The sequence below is a fragment of the Amphiura filiformis genome, chromosome 19 (assembly GCF_039555335.1).
Source record: "Amphiura filiformis chromosome 19, Afil_fr2py, whole genome shotgun sequence".
Lineage (NCBI taxonomy): Eukaryota > Metazoa > Echinodermata > Ophiuroidea > Amphilepidida > Amphiuridae > Amphiura > Amphiura filiformis.
Genome location: NC_092646.1, coordinates 4,537,603 through 4,555,565, shown reverse-complemented (window position 1 = coordinate 4,555,565; position 17,963 = coordinate 4,537,603). Strand labels below are relative to the sequence as shown.

The 17,963-nt window shown below is 38.1% G+C and overlaps 1 protein-coding gene and 1 long non-coding RNA gene across 3 annotated transcripts in view; both read left to right on the top strand.

Annotated features, from left to right (window-relative positions):
- The window catches only part of LOC140140257 (uncharacterized), a 28,753-nt gene extending 19,345 nt beyond the window's left edge, over positions 1-9,408 (top strand). The window contains exons 4-5 of one of the 2 annotated variants that reach the window (XM_072162045.1): positions 6,034-6,441; positions 9,244-9,408. In XM_072162045.1, coding sequence (XP_072018146.1) covers positions 6,034-6,057 — 24 coding nt within the window. In that variant the 3' untranslated portion in view covers positions 6,058-6,441; positions 9,244-9,408. The remainder of the gene's footprint in view (positions 1-6,033; positions 6,442-9,243) is intronic. The other variant, XM_072162046.1, reaches the window with a different exon arrangement.
- Positions 1-17,963, top strand: part of LOC140140849 (uncharacterized) — a 350,554-nt gene that overhangs the window by 168,659 nt on the left and 163,932 nt on the right. The gene's annotated exons all lie outside the window — the stretch shown is intronic.

Genomic DNA, 17,963 nt, shown 5'->3' with positions numbered 1-17,963 from the left:
CAATTAAATTGAAATTCCTGAACTGCAAGCAAATACATCCAAGAAGTGCAATGAAAACTCGTATCGATCACCAGTTGAGACTATAAGATCAGTTCCTTCAGATGACCAAGTTGCAACAATGATCAGAGCTCTCAATGATAAACAGTTACAACTTTTCAAGTATGTTCACCAATGGTGTATGAAAAAAATGAACGGTGAAAATCCAGAACCTTTCAGAATATTTCTCACTGGTGGAGCTGGCACAGGCAAATCTCATGTAACAAGATGTATCAGATATCATGCAGAGAAAATCTTTGACACCTTGCGTGAAACACAACAAGAAAAGACAGTACTAGTTGTTGCACACACTGGCACAGCTGCTTTCAATGTTGAAGGAGAAACAATTTGTTCTGCTCTGAATATCAGTATCCATGCGACTAAAGATTACAAACCACTAAGAGAAGAGTCACTTAATACTATGCGTACAAAGTTGAAACACCTGCAGTTATTAATCATAGACGAAATCTCAATGGTTAGCAAAAAGCAGTTGCAATATATACATGGTAGACTACAGCAAATAAAGCGAGCTTCAGATCGTTCATTCTTTGGGAACATTCCAGTACTAGCTGTTGGAGATTTCTATCAAATCCCACCGATCAATCCAAGCACTCCACTGTGTGTTCCAGATGAGAATCCATTGAACATGTTGAATGATATGTGGACTGACAACTTCCAAATTTGTGAACTCAAACAAATCATGCGTCAGCAAGATGATCTTGAATTTGCTCAGCTACTCAATCGCTTACGTGTACGAAAACAAAGTGATGCTATGAATCCTTTTGATGAGGAAAAGCTCATATCACGAACTGTTGGTTCCAGAACAGATCTGATACCACCAAAAGAAGCACTTCATATCTATGCAACCAATGTAGATGTTGACAGTCATAACCAAGCAATGCTACAATCTCTACCAAGTCAAAAAATCATTATCCTTGCTCTTGATATGAAACAAACTGGAGGACAAAGTCAAATCAGAAAAGTCCCATACAAGTCTGAACAAATTGGTAAAACAGTGCTGCAATCTCAACTATGCTTAGCAGATGAAGCTAGAGTAATGCTTACAACAAATCTAGATGTACCTGATGGCCTTTGCAATGGAGTCACTGGCACAGTCAAATCTATCCTACCTAATGACGCAAACGATCAACCAAGTGCTATCTATGTACAATTTGATAATGCAAAGTGTGGTGCAAATGCAAGGCAAAAAAGTCCACTACCAAATGAATATGCTGACTGTGTTGTCATCAAACCACATCAAGAAAGCATTGAAATCCAAGATGAATCAGGACATCAAACTAGAACACGTAAGCAATATCCATTGAAACTAGCCTGGGCAATCACAATGCACAAAGTTCAAGGACAAACGACAGATCAAGCAGTAGTCTCATTGAAAGGAACCAGAGCATGCATGGCCTATGTAGCAATTAGTCGTGTCACACATCTCAGTGGTCTGTATCTGAAAAACTATAATGCAAAGAGAATCTTCTGTAATGAAAAGGTTCACCAGTATGTATCCGAGATGTTACCATGTGATCTTTCAGTTGCTAACCAGATTCTGCATACAAATCAGAGAGAGCATTTCATAATTGTCCATCACAATGTACAAAGTCTTGCCAAACACATTGATGATATCAAAAGTGACTTTGAAATTAGCAAAGCTCATGTCATAGCTCTATCAGAAACATGGCTCAGTACTGTTCATGACAGAACCCATATCAAAATATAATAGGTATCGGGATAGTCTCTGATACTAATACCGGAATAGTACCCGCTACCTAGTGGGATATTAGTATCGGTATAGTATCCGGATATGTTTCACATGCAAATTTTTTGTCCATATATGGACATATAGTATCGGGATAGTATCCGATACTGTTACTGGGAGACACTGATAAATAGTATCGGAATAGCGTCCGATACTAGAATCGGGATAGTACCTGATACTAGTATCGGGATAGTGTCTGATACTATTTGTTTCATATGTAAATTGTTTTGCCCATATATGGTCATAGAGATATGATCAGAGATTTACATGGTATATGGACAAGGTCACTGGAAAATTTCAAATGATTATATATTGTACATATTAAATGTGAAATGTAGCAATTGATTATTGTACATACATGCAGCATTGAAATTTGTGGCAAAAAGAAATTGAAAATGTACATTATGAATGCTCAATTGCATGCTAAAAACATATAATATACACATTTACATTTATCGCATGCATTGAGCACCATTTTGTCTTGGGTGCAGAATTCAACATACTCCGTGGTTTGAAGCCTACATTGTACGATGTTCTTAAGCTTACCCTTACCAAACATGAATGCCTATTTGGCATTCTGTAGGTATTCGCCAAGCCCTCGAGTGCCAAGGATAGCGGTACTAGGTGGTCACTAGCACTCAGCAGCTAATGAATGCCTATAGAGCTGGTTCACAGGCATTCCGAATGCCTCACAAGAATGCTTCCGAATGCCTATTTACTCATTAAGCCCTCAATAAAGTTCAATACTATTAACTTAGGCATTCCTAAGCATTCATAACTAAGTGGTTCTAGGATTAGGCAGTTTGCTATAGGCACTCAGTGGCATTCGGATAAGTCATAGGCATTCGGTTAAAAAAATTCTTAAGTAATAGGCATTCCACTGAAAAATTTCTAAGTATTAGGCATTCGGTTAAAATTTTTAAAGTAATAGGCATTCCACTGAAAAATTTCTAAGTATTAGGCATTCGGTTAAAAAATTTCTAAGTAATAGGCATTCCATTCAATAAGGCATTCTGCTAATAGCCTTGACTAGCATTCCTTAGTGGTTGACCCAAGGGTCAAACAGGTGCATGATGGGAATATATTTCTAACTGCCATTTTGAACTGGTGTGAATGCAGAGATGATGGTTTCTTAATCCTTTCATGTTTCCAGCTTTATTATAGGCCTTATTTTTCACTCTTTACATTTGGGATGTTACATGACAATGCCATATTATGTGGACAACATCATACATGTATGGGATCCATGTATATTTATCTTTGTGTGCAATAATATGCCACAATATGGATGGTGTAAGTATAGGTAAGCTTAAATATGACTAGATGTAACTTTGAATATAGGTTTTTATGTAGGCAGTTTCTTGAAATATGGAATGGTCTAGTGTTAGGAAGGAGGAGCTAGTTAGCATATTGGGGCATTATTATTACATTAATAATAATTGTGTGCATTTATACCACGCACAAATGCACTAAAAAGCACTCATATGGCACAAAATAATGGGAAAATGTCTTTTTTTTTCACTTTTGACTTCATTTATTATGAAGGGAATAGTTTAGACCTCCACAGTTGTTGATAAGAATTATTTAATTTGTTTCCAGGAGTCAATTTGGATAATTACATCAAAGAATAAAAAAGATAAACTATATAACAACCATAGCAGTGGCCAGCTTTCTGGCGTTTGCATATGGTTTATGTGTTAATTGAGACAATAATAATTGTATCCTTTGATTCTGATATATTCGTTCAAGGGCTAATACAACCGTGTGATTAGAGGGCTAAAGCAACTACCTTTATGTGATGGGAATTCATTGAAGCATAGTTTGCATTTGAATTGGAAGGCCCAAGCCTCAAATTTACTCACTTTTTTCCATAGACAAAAGACGCAGTGATTTATCCATCGGATGTGATTTAGCCACCAGATGTTACATCTTTGCGTTCACTCAACTTATGTCAATACTGAATTCTAAGCTGATCTCCGCTAGTGTCTACACTAAAAATATCATAGACTCGACAAAGACAGACGATGTACTGAACTAAAATGCCTCTCGTCTGTCACAATGGATAAAAAATGGAGTACATTCTGGGCTTACCATGTGCAATTTTCTGCAGTGCATTATATTATATATATTCCTATTCGTCACTCTCGTATATAGTGGTTCAAGTGCTTCACCTGTAAGTGGTTGGAATACCTATAAGCGGTTGGAATGCCTATAGGCGGTTGGAATGCTTCTGAGGCGATTGGAAATTTCATTGGCGGTTGGAGTGCTTCATAGGCGGTTGGAATGCCACTAAGTGGTTCGAGGGCCTAGCTCATTTACATATTTCGCCTCTGAGGAGGGCTTATGAACCACTTACGAACCACTAGTAGCGGTTGAGGGCTAAATAAGTGGTTCGAGTGCTAACCTGTAGGCGGTTGGAATGCTTCCTAGCGGTTGGAATGCTTCCTAGCGGTTGGAATGCTTCCTAGGCGGTTGGAATGCTTCCCAAGCGGTTCGAATGCTTCCTAGGTGGTTTAAATGCTAGGCGGTTTGAATGCCTCTTTGGTGGGTTCGAATGCCTCTTTGGTGGTGCGAGTGCTTAGCTCATTTACATATTTCGCCTCTGAGGAGGGCTTATGAACCACTTATGAACCGCTATAAGCGGTTGAGGGCTAGCAAACAGGCGGTTGAGTGCTAACAACCGCCTATTAACTCAATGTTATAGTATTGGAAGCATTCACCATTTAGGCATTCATTACCGGTTCTTTACCATTCAATGGAATGCCTAGTGAGTGGCTAGGGAATGCTAGTTTTTTAGGTAAGGGTATACTAAATTTAGATAAAATATAAAGTTCTGTTCAAAAACTGTTACCCAATACAACCATACCTGTATTGTGAAGCCCGGAAATAGAACACACTGTACAATTCCTTGTACAACAGTATATATTATCCTTTGAATCAGAGGAACTCATTCCTTGCCTGTATAGCAATTTGGCTCCAACCGATATGGCAGTTATTCTAATTAGTCATGTGACATGGATTGGCGCCAGCTGAAAGCGGATACTATTCCGATACTATATAGTATCAGATACTAGTATCGGAATAGTATCGGAATAGTACCACTATACCGATACTAGTATCCAACTAGTATCTGCTAGCAGATACTTTCGGATAGCTCCAGAATACCTACCGGATACTATACCGTATAGTAGCCGCAACTATACCGATACCTTTTCTTTTTGCTATGGGAACTAACTATGAAATACCAGGATATGAACTTGTTGCTATGACAAAACCATCTGAACAAGCTAGAGGCAGAGGTACTGCAATGTATGTCCATGAGAGTGTTCTATTTACTGCACTACCACTTGAAGTAGATGAATGTGATATCCTTGCTATAAGAACCAATGGCAATCCATCTATGGTTATCATGACAGTCTACAAGCCAGTTAGTACAAGCATTACTGTGATTTCCAATGTGCTGAACAACTTGTGCACTCAGATAGAAATGCTAGATGTTGATTATGTTGTTATTCTTGGCGATTTCAATCACGATCTTCTCAAGAAACCACCAATTGAAGCATTGCAGAGATATCACCAATTGATAACCACTCCTACCACTGCTAAAGGAACTCTTTTGGATCATGTTTACATCAAGCCAATCCCTGCAGAATATCAAGCATCAGTATTAGCCTCACATTTCAGCTACCATGAGCCAGTTTCCCTCTCTATTAAATTGTAGATTTGAAACCAATGTACTACACTCTTCACATTAATGTAGACTAAAGCCTGAAGTTTTCAATGTTGCAGATTTCCACAAATACAGCAGAATTAGGATGAAAAGCAGAAAAGGCAGTTTTCATAAAAAGAGAATAAAAAACATCAGAACTCCACAAAAAATGAAAATAATGAACAATCTTATCAATAAAATGATATAAATATTAAAATCGACTTCAAAGTGTAACATAATAAAGAATGTTTTACCATGAAATATTCCGGTGAAATATGGACTATACAACAGACCAAAATCGTAAATTTAACTTTTTGTGAACAATGTAAAATTTTGAAAATTGCAAAATTTGCAAAGCAGAAGAAAGCAGAATCTATAAAGCAGATAATTTTTTGGCTTTAATGTAGACCAAATGTACCAAATCACATGTAATGTATATATCATATGATCCCTTTAATATATGTTTTACCTATACGCATAGCCAACTTATGCTTATATTTATATCAAATTTGCTACCCAGATCAAAGATATATTGAAGAATTGAGAACCACATCAACAATCACTTGAAACTGTAAGTGACCATAGAGCATACCAGCCATAATCTGCCTTTCAAGCCAAGTTCTACGAGTACCAAATATGCATCAGCTTGCAACCATCATAGCAGACTTTAATCTCCAAGCATATCAAACTGTAAGTAACCATAGAACATACCAGCCATAATCTGCCTTTCAAGCCAAGTTCTACGAGTACCAAATATGCATCAGCTTGCAACCATCATAGCAGACTTGAATGTCCAAGCATATCAAACTGTAAGTGACCATAGAGCATACCAGCCATAATCTGCCTTTAAGCCAAGTTCTACGAGTACCAAATATGCATCAGCTTGCAACCATCATAGCAGACTTGAATCTCCAAGCATATCATTAAGGTAATAAGCAAATTTCAACAATTGTTTATGCTGAGTGCTGAACTAAACCCACCCAAAGTTAGTTTTAAACTTAGTGGCAAGCAAATCAGAACAATGGTTATGCTCGGTGTTGAGCCAGACCCCAGATACACTGTTAAGTATGCCACAATGTAAAAGTTTAAATAGCTTAGACCTTAGTGGCAAGCAAATTGCAACAATTATAATGCCAAGTGCTGAGCCTAAACCCAAGCACACTGTTAGCATTCAACAATGCCAAAGTTAAAAAAAGTTTTGGAAGCTTTTATATTGGCAAGCAAATTCCAACAATCATGCCGAACCCTGAGCCATACCCAAGAAAACAGTTAAAGACAGCGGCGGCGCCACAGGGGGGGCAAGGGGGGCAATTGCCCCCCCCTATGATTTTCAAAAAAGAGGTAAAAGGAAGGAAAAGAGAAAGAGAAGAAGGAGAGAGAAAGGGAGGGAGAGAAAGAGAGGAGGAAAAGAAGAAAAGGAACCATTCCCTCCCTGGCCATGGTTAGAAGGAGGAAACTCCCCTACCGGTTTTAAAGTTGTTGGTTTTTATATTTTGGGCCCATTTTAGCAAGAACTAAATGTAAAAGAGTGAAAAACTCACTCCGGAAGAGTGATTCACTTATAAGACCACTCAAAAGGAGTGAAATGTGTTTTTAACATAAAACCACTCAAAAAGAATGAAACCACTCTTTAAGAGTGAATTTTAACTCTTTCAAGGAGTTAAATGAAGGACAACTCTAAAACGTGTTGTCCTTCATTTAACTCCTTGAACGAGTTGAAATTCACTCTTTTAAGAGTGGTTTTCACTCTTTTGAGTGGTTTTAAAGTTTAAAAACACATTTCACTCATTTTTGAGTGGTTTTATAAGTGAATCACTCTTTGGGGAGTGAGGTTTTCACTCTCTTACATTTAAGAGACTTTGGAAAAATTCTGGCTGCGTCACTTTCCTGGCGCTGCAACACATGCAAGTCTGTGTCATGCAGCAATTAATCATTATAAATAAGTTTACTTTCAGTCCGATATCACACAACTTTTACGGGGTTTCATCACATTGTATATCCAAAACCTATACTAGAACGAAATAGTGCAGAAATATATAAATAAACAATTGGCTTCATTACGGCAGGCCAGGGTGAAAAAGTGGATCTGTTTTGGTCCTCTCCTAAAATTTTGACCAAGAAAGCATAAAGAACCTAATGTTTTAAGCTTTCGCTACACTCGCTGAATGGGCAAATTTGGTCCTTTTCTGACTGAAAAAGCATTAAAAAAATTTTTCGCTCGCTACGCTCGCAAAGTGGACCTTTTCGGCTTTGAGTAATCATAGGGGCCGACTACCTCCCGCCTATGCTCCTGATTACGGCTTTCAGTTTGAAATATTTCCAACCTCAAGACACCCCTCCTCCCGCCCATTCATATAAAAAAAAACCCCATGTATGTAAGGAGCTCCACTGGTGGATGACGTACATAACACAAAAACCGCATATCATATACAATGCAATTGACTTAACATACACCACGCTTGCGACCAGAGGCATAGATCCGACCGGGATGGGGGTATAAATCCCCAATATTTTGATAGGGAAGATGATGTTGGGAAGATGGTTCATACAATCATTCCCCAATGTTGACGCCTGTATGTGGGATTCTGAAAAGTAACCTCATATTTGGACATTTTTGCCTAAAAAGTGCCATTTTTTGCGCTTCGCGCGACTTTATTTAACATTTCCACTATATTTCACTTCGTGCATATTTGTACCATGAACTTCTTTTGTAGCCAAAAGGTGCTGGATTGAGTAGGTCCATGCCTAAAACCATCGGGCTGAAAGTCAGGCCCGTGAATGAAATCCATAAAAATATGCGGTTGGAAAATAAATAAATAACCATAAAAGGGTGAAAATTGTGCATCAAATGGCTTCATTTGTGCTTTCATTTTAAAATTTTCCAAATTTGGAGGGGGGCACATCCCCTCAGACACCCCCTGCGTCGCGCAAAAGCCCGACGGCGCGACAGCCCGCCGCATCAAAAATTTACACAATTGTTTTGCCCCCCCTATCAAAATACCCTGGCGCCGCCCCTGGTTAAAGATATCACAGTTCCAAAGATGATGAGAATTTAAAGCTTAGTACAAGAAATATGTTTATACCTTCATGAATATTGTTATCAAAATAGCAATCACAGTTTCTTCAGCAAAATTTTAATATCAAGCCCATTTTACAGTTTGTTACCTTAATGCTATTTGGCGGAATTAAACATGTTTAGTGGAATATCACTGAATTACACACTTAGTAAACACATTCTTGGGGGAAGGTGAGTATCTGCTTTTCATTGTTAATTTTTATCCCCCCTGACTTTAGCCATAAAAGGAATATTGCAATCTCGGGATTGCAATAATGTAATAGTGTATCCCTGCTATGTAATAGGACTGGGGAGGTTATATCAGCTTTTGCATTTTATAGGTTGTTGCGATAGAGCACTAGGCATACACCTGCCATTTCTAATGCTCTATGTATAGTGACACAGTTAAACGAGTTTCCAAAATTTGCATCACTCCCTCTATACATGAAGCTATGGTCTCCTCCTGTCGTTCTTTTGAATTTAAATACATTTCCATGAGAGGGAAGCTATGAAGGAGATGGTGTCTCATCAAAGCCAATTACAACATTTCTCTACAGCTTAGTACCAAGCAAACAGAATATAAAGCTTATTTCAATACAGAAATTGCCTATAGTGTATTTTGATATAAGACATATGCTAACTTTTTTTACATATTCAATTTTTATTTCTGTACAGAATGTGAACAGACGGAAGGTCTATATGGAGAATATGAACAGAATATCAAACCTATTTGTTCAATATCAACTAATATGGTGCAAAATGCAAGCACTTGAAATGTCACACCTGTTGTCAGAATGATGAACTGTATGAATTCACAAATCCCGCAGTCATCAATGTCAGTATACAGCATTTCAGGTGGACTACATGAACAAGTGCAACTTCATGCCAACCTAACATCTGCAACCAGTGATATCAACTACATCTCTACAAATCATATACTGACCAAAACCAAATATATCTGTTGCACTACATGCAAGTCTAAAGTGCTGCTTCAAATTCAACTGTGGAGTACCAACTTCATTACTGAACCTTTTCAACCAGTTTCCTTTTCACAACGTAAGTACATAATATAGTTTCCATCTTTTTTAATCCACCTAACTTTGCTTTATGGGCTGTGCAATAATTATGAGCCCTGGGGAGGGTAAAATTGGGGGGGTTGTAAGGAATTTTGCCGAGCCGAAAGGGGGGGGGCAAGCAATTTTGGCAAGGCGAGAGGGGGGGCAAGCAATTTTGGCACACATTCATGGGGCGCCTTTTAATAAAACGCTCTAAATAGGCTTAGGAAAACAGTACAGAAACGCTTAAATATGCAAATTTTCCTGCTCGATGCACTCGCAACAAGTGTATAGACCATTTCAGGTTTCTAAATTGGGATCCCAAAAATTATTGCACAACCCCTTAGCCATAAGGGGGTTACAATCATTCCTTCTGTCTGTGTATAAATAATTTATGTCTCTGTCCATGTACATCAAGGTCATCTGAGGTCAGGTAACTCCCCAGGTGATTACTTGTGTTTACAAACTGCTCTATTTGTTAGTTGAAAATAATTGAAATAGTCAAACAAATAAATCCAAATTGCTCCACATTACTATATTTATCCTTTTAGGGACTGTTGAATATTTACCAGGGGAGTGCAATTTTTTAGAGTGGATATTCCCTGTAATTGTTTTCCCTCAAAAAATAATGTTTCCCCCTGAAAACTCCCACTCTCCCCTCTGGTGTATATATTGAACAATCCCTTATCTCTGACTGCATCTGTAGCCATTACTGTATAAGTGCCTTAAGTGGCATTTTCTGTGTAGTGTTGAATTTGGAGTGAGATATGTTAGCAGTTGTAATTTTCACGATTACCTAGTTTTGCCCTACAATTGTAATACATTATTATTATTACGTCACAAGGATGCAACTCGATTCATGAAATCAGCAAAATTAAAACCCTCGCCAAAAATGACCACTTGTACAGTATATTGCATATTTCACTAAAACAAGACTAAATTTCTTTTTTTGCCACAGGCAACATTGCAAGAGAGACCTCATTCCACTCTCAGAGACTTTGAACCTAACCAAGTTCCACCAAACAGGCAGAATTTGCATGTATTTCCAATGGAAGCACATATTTAGCTAGTCTACAAATTACAGCTGAGGACACCTGTAACAACATACAATTTGACTTCATTGCATTAATTAAGACTGATATATTGATAACTGACTTTTTGAAGCGTTCATCTTCATTTTAATGTTGGCGTAGAGTCAAATCATCCCTGTAAAAACAGTCAAGTTATATCCTAAATTATTTATGATATCAGAATTACTGTTACATATATTTGGAATGAACATTTAGGAAATATTGTTTTATATTTTCTTTGCTTCATAGAAGCATAGAAGCAAATAAGAACTCTTTTGTTTTGTGTTTTTTTAAAGGATGTTATGAAGGAGAATCAATCACCACATGTTAAAGTATCATGCAGTGGTGCATTATCTAATCTCCTGTCCAATACTGATGCCCAAAGGTTACAGTTTGTTTCAATTCCAGGGAAGTAAATATTAACAGATACAAAATTATCCACTATCTCCATTACTGTATTTGAATTCAGGGCAGATTCAGTGGATGACAAAGACCTGGCAGGCTGTTCTGATCAAGGTAATGCCTGGCTGTCTTTACAGTCTAGACTGGCCACCATGGACGAACACCATTTCACATTGATTCACCCAGAATAAATAAAAATAAAATTTGTATTCAAGATTGCAAATCATCAATCTTATACATAAGTTTTAATAAATGTTTTCCTGAAATTTGATGTCTGTGGAGTTATCATGAATTTATAGATGTGTTTAAAAAACTGCACTTTTGTTTATGACTTTAGTTTCTTCATTCAATGTCAAATGAAATCCTGGCTACCAGGGTAGGTTGGAAGTTCTGGTGCGTTAAACATTGTCATGGTGGTATAGGGATGTTAAGTTGCGTTACAGTTGAGTGGTAGTACTGTGAGTTAAGGAGACTCATGATGGTATAAAAGAGAGTGAAGGCTTGGTAGGGTATTAAAGAGAGTGTGGGCCAGGGCTGTCAACTTTTTGGAATTGCTTGGCATGAGACAGAGGCGTAGCGGCATTTGCCGACTCCAATGTTCATTTTGACCCATTATTATTTGAGCCACGGCGCTGGAGAATGTGAAAAGGGGGGGGGGGGGGGGGGTGTAGGAACAACAAATTATTCATGACGGTGGGTTGAGATTTTACTAATTTTTCAGATTATACTACCTTGGCGTGAGAAAGTGATCCAATAGGCCCTACAATTAATCCCTTTTCTTAAATTCCTTGAATTACAACCGATGAAATGATGGGAAAATGTGGGTATATTTACGAAAGGACATATATGGGTCTCAGGGCATGTTTAGGTAGTAAAGGAGTACTACGGAAGGCTTTTGGATGTCATGGTGCGTTAAGGTTTGCTAGCCTGGAAAACACGGGCATAGATATTCGTGTTTGGTCAAACACAACTGTGGTTTCTAGTTCTCCTTCTCCTCCTTCTCAAGACCAGTCCTTTGCACTCCTCTAGCTCAAGAACTAAAGTAGCCTCGGGGCCCATACTTGTTATAGACATAGGACAAACGCACGGCGCATGCGCGGCCCGGGATCTTTAAACAAACCGGAAATGTCACTTTTTGATGTAAACAGAGTTCGTACATGGAAACTATATGCTGAAATTTCACCTTTTTACTGTCTATAAATAACGCGATCGGATGAAACTAACTTGACGAATATAATCATTACAGTCATGACTTTTATCATCATTAATGGTTTGGCTTGATTTGAAAAAATAATATCGAAAAACATCGTTTTACATTCCGCCTTCATGTCAAAAAAATGAACGTAAATTTTCTCGTAATTTTAGTATAAAAATGTTACCAAAACCATGCCAATGGCAAGCTGAGTTTTTCATTTTAAGACCTGAAACTTAGAAATAATGTTTGGAGGGATGTTTTCTTATTAAAAACTTTTGAGACGGAGGATTGGTTCACTGAAAGCGAAGTTACAAAGCAAAATATGGCGGGCAAGACCTGCGAACAGTGCAATGATTTGCCTTCAATTGTACAGGTAAGCTTAAACTGTATGGGACCGTTCACAAACACTTGTTCAGGGGGCCTGATGCAAAAAACATTTCATCACAAAATTTTTTGCCCCCCTTCGGATCTCAAAATTTCAGCCCCCCTTTTTTTTTGACATGAAAATTATGGGTCAACCCCATAGAAAGGCATTTAAACACAATTTTCTCAGGAACATTTGTGGTCAATTTTTCAGGCCCCTCGGCCCTGATTTGGTAAAATTATCTAACTTGAAATTAAAATTGCTGTTTCGAGAAAAAGAGCTTTAAAGTTTGAACACTTGACATTTTTCTTTTGGAATAAAATAAATTATTAAACAGATCTAATGTCTTATGAAAATATAAAAATCTCATTATTTGGTGGCATGGTGGTGATTTTAGGATGTCACCAATGGAACGAGCGCACCCATGATATGGATTTATCTCAAAATGTCCAAATTTCAAGTTAGATCGTTTTACCAAATCAGGGCCGCCCCCCTTAGGAGGGTCAAAACTTTTAAGGGCCCCCATTTTGCATCAGGTCCCCCCTAACAAGTGTTTGTGAACGGTCCTTATAATAATGCTATTTTAAACCTGTTCAGTATTTTGGTACAGCAGCTCTATCCAGAGCAGGATTCAGTTAATATTGGGCCAGATCCAAATTGCACTGTACCCCAGGGGTGGTGAATTATAGGGGAGATTTTTTGGCAGGCCAATAGGTGGGCAAGCATTTTTTGGCAGGTCGAAATGGGGGGGGTCAAGCGATTTTTGGCTTACACCCTAAAAAGTGTAGGAAAAGGTTAAAGGTTAGGATTAGGAACACATTCAAATATGCAAAATTTCCAGCTCACTGCGCTCGTACTATAAAGACAATTTAAGGTTCCCCAAAATCTTGCATGTGTAAGGGGGGGGGCAAAGATTTTTTTTGCACGACACAAGGGGGGGCAGGTTTTTGGCACATGGGGGGGCAAAAGTCTGCTCCTGAAAATCTTTCCGACGCCACTCTGTCCACTCAATCTTATGGAAACCAAAACTTGACCACTTGAGTGCACATCATCAGGGGTTGCAATGAGTTTTGAAAATTTATACAGGCTTGGCGTGCTACAAATCACACTTCTAGAAATGTTAAGATGGGCTTGTCAGCTTGGCTATTGGGTGTGCTGTTAAATTGCTCTCTGTAGTCTGTAAGAAATTTGATAAATCGCACTCGGGCAGGTGAATTAAGATGTGTGATCACACTGGCGTACCTTAAACCTCAATCCCTGGCACATGCCTTCCTCACGGTGAGGGGCCCAAAAAGGTAACTCCGGCCCTGAGCCCCGGGGAAGGGGAGGCACACCAACTTTGGAGGTGATGTGTATGTAGGGCTATTAAGACCCCCTTTTTCAGCGTCGCTGTCACCCAAAGACCCCATATTTGTTTTCGAACACATGCCCTGTCACCCAAAGACCCCCTATTTTTCCATTTGATCTGTCATCCAAAGACCCTTAAATTTTTCAATTTGAACAGCAACTTGACATTTAGGCAAAATCACCCAGTCAGTACTCTTTCCCCCCAGTAAAAACCAAAAATTACAAAAATTAGGGGGCCTACCACTTTTTGCGGTAGTTTTTTTTACAGGTAGAAAATTTCAAAAAAATTTAAAATCATGGAAAAATTTCCAGAAAAAAAAACCTGTTGAATTCTCCACCTTGAAGATGAATTTTTAGCAATAGATAAAATGACATGATAGAGGCACTGGTAATTTAATTGTAATCAAAAAGTGAGAAGCATTAGTAATATATATAGTAAAACAGTCAATTTAAGGAAGAAATTAACTTTTGATCAAAAATGGTAAAAATGAACTGAAATTGATTAAATCAGTGACTTAAAAAATCATTTGATTTTAAATCATGAAAATGATTTAAATCTTCAGTTGCATCAAGCTAACCCCGTAGGGATAAAATGTAAAATTTTAAACCAACTCAGTAGTACTCCAACCTTCACTGATCCAACTTGGAATTAGCATATTGGCTTGCAGACAATTTGCCCCTCAATTTAATTGGGCGTGGTCTGTGCCCCAGGCACTCTTATAATATGTTTTAATGTTCACCTTTTTAAATTGTGTGTGTAACATAATATGTTTATCTATATATGTCCCTCCCCCAACATTTGTATCTCAAACTCACACACACAAGTATGTGAAAGCCATTTTAGCACATAGCCCTACAGTGAGGTAAATGTACCTGTAGCACTATATGCTGTGCCTTTTGTACAGGCCCTTTAAAAAAAAAGTAATACATATACACGCACCCATAAAACACACCCAGTAGTACTTAGCTCAGCTTGTTTTTCTAGAAAACAATGGGGAAAAAAAGGAGCATAGCACATAGCTTTTGCGCAAAATATTTTTGGTGCCTATAATGTGCAAGTAAAGTACAAAAGTTAAAAAGTTTTTTTAATGTATTGATGGGACAGGGGGAAATTTTGAAAATGTATTTTCCTTTCACTGCGATGCTATAAACACTGAAATCTGAGCCAGGGTTTTACAAGCTTGGCGGTAAAAATTCTCATCGCGCGGTGGAAATTTCCGTCCGCGATGGAGTTGGATTTTGTTCAACTTTATAGCATTGGGCTGCGATATTGTAGCCATGCACGCCTGTGATTGGCTGCTGATGGCAGGGGGCATATTAAGGACTACCAATTAAGGGATCTAAAATGAGCGTTTATTGCGTTTCAACAGTATTTTTTGTGGGACATATGAAAGCACCTCAGACCTATCGATTGCATTCTGAATACTGAAGCATGTCTTTCTGATATCAAATAATTTTCATTTTTGAAAATCACAATATAATACAAATTTTATGACAAATTATAAAAATTTGATATTTTTCAAATTTTTGATATATAACAGTCCTCGGTAAATTATATAAATCTAATGATATATTCTTAAAGTGTATGTAGGGAGGAAAAGCCGACGGTCAATTGAAAATTTTGACCTTTCATATTGAAGATATGGATTTTTTTTTTTCCCAAAAGACCTAATTTTTTTAGGTGTTTTGGTTAGAAAAAAAATCCATATCTTCAATACGCAAGATCAAAATTTTCAATTGATCGTCGGTTTTCATCCACCTACATACACTTTAAGTGTAAATCATCAGATTTATAAAGTTTACTTCAAGTACTGTTAAATATCAAAAATATCAATTTTTAATGATTTGCCATAAAATGTGTATTAAATTACGAATTTCAAAAAATCAAAATTATTTGATATCAGAATGACATTCTTCGTATTCAGAATGCAATTCGATATGTCTGATGTGCTCTAATGTCCCAAAATAAATACTGTCCAAACGCTCATACCCCTTCCCTTAATGCTACAGTGGAAACTCAATACCGTAACACAAAGTTGTGCGGAATTCAAATTTTACTTCTTGTTATCAGGAGTTCGTGTTATCCAGTTCTAATAACATGTGAAATGTATGCTTGGGAATGTATATTTATAAACACAAGTGTTATCAGGAACTTCATGTTAAGAGGGTTCGTGTTAACGAGTTGCCACTGTATCTTTACTGCTGACAGGGGCCGGGCATATTGAAGAGTGTTGGAAACATGGCAGGACCTTGGGCAAGTGTAGTGAAAATTATTACAGGCCAATATACACCAACCTACAGGTGATGAGGTTGGTATTTTTTTTTGGGGGGAGGAGGCAAGTCCATGTTGAGGGGTGGGACAAAGTTAGTGTTCAAAACTGACAAACAAAACTGCATTGGGATTACCAAATCTATATGGTACACATGGAAGACATGACCTTATAAGCTCCCACAAAGGGATTGTAGATTTCAAATGTAGTCACCCATTTAGGGTTCCCCTTTTGAAATTCACACTCCCTGTGTGGAAGATTAAGGTCACGTCTTCCACAGGGGGTACTGGTATATGAAATTCAACTGGAATAGCCCATATGATTACTTGGTTTTAAGATCAATATAATCCTCATGCAGGTACCATGTTGAATGCAACTTTGTTTCATTGTGTGACTTGTGACCCTGTGAATAGCACATGACCCTTGTTCAGTTCATCATGTCATATTAAAGCTATCAAACCAATTGTAGTGCAGGATAACAATAATATGTAGTGCCTGTTATATTGCGGAGTAAATTTTGAGCAGAAAGCTAGAGAACTGTATAGTCTACGACAGCACTTGGATGGTTTTTTTGGAAGCTTAAAAAAAAGGCTACTTGAGACTCCTTGACATGGACTGACCCCGCTGCCTGGCGAGCCAATATGCCACCCCTTAACGCTGAAAAGTTTTGGCAACACTACTTTTCCAGTTTCAAGTCCAAGTCCATGGCTCAAGCTCTACAGCACTGGTAGTGTAATGCCCCTGTCAGACTTTCAATCAAGGCTTGTCAATGGTTCATACGTCATGCCGCTTGCTGCAGCGGCAAGACATATCAACCAATGACAAGCCTTGATTGTGTCCGTTTGTCTTACATTATGTGTGCGCCACGCCGCTCAGCAGCATGGTACAAAACCAGCATTAGGCCTATAAATTGCTGTGGTGCATCCATGGGTTTTTTCTCCCAAGCAGTGCATGGAGGATCATCCTGCCACTTTGTTTATCTTGTCATATGGCAATGCATGTGACTTTAACTTTGTGAATTGTGGGATAGGCTTTGTGCTTCTCTTGTTGTCTTGAATCATGTACCTTATTGAATCAGTGGAATTGTAAAATTGTGTGTAAGGGGCTGTGCAATAAAGTATGGGGGTAATTTTTTAATTGCTCCCCCCTTTTAGCCTGCCAACAAACATTGCTTTCCCCAATCTTGGCCTGCCAAAATAAAATCTTTGCAGCCCCCCCCCCCCCATTTGCACTGCCCAATTTGCAAACTTTAACAGGCTATCATATTCCCATACAATTTTTGATGACCAAAATGTAGGGAGTCACAAGATGACCACAAATAGTGTGTTTATTTTATTCAAAAAGACTGATTTCAATACAATTTTAGCCTGTTTAGGGGATAGGTGTATTGGTGGTGTGGGGGTCATAAAATGTTTGTTCCCGAAATACAGGTGGTTGTAATTTTATTAACGCCGACTTTAAAAAAAAAAATTGGGACCCCTTCCGAAGAAAATGATAGCCCCCTAAATGTGCTAGAATATGATGGGAGTGTAGCGAGCAGGAAATTTGCATATTTAATATTTCTGCAAGTGTTTTCCAAAAGGTGCCAGTAAATATGTGCCACAAATTGCTTCCCTCCCCCAACCCCTCTCGTCCTGCCAAAATTGCTTGTGCCCTTCTCAGCTTGCTAAAATCTTATCCCCCAATTTTACC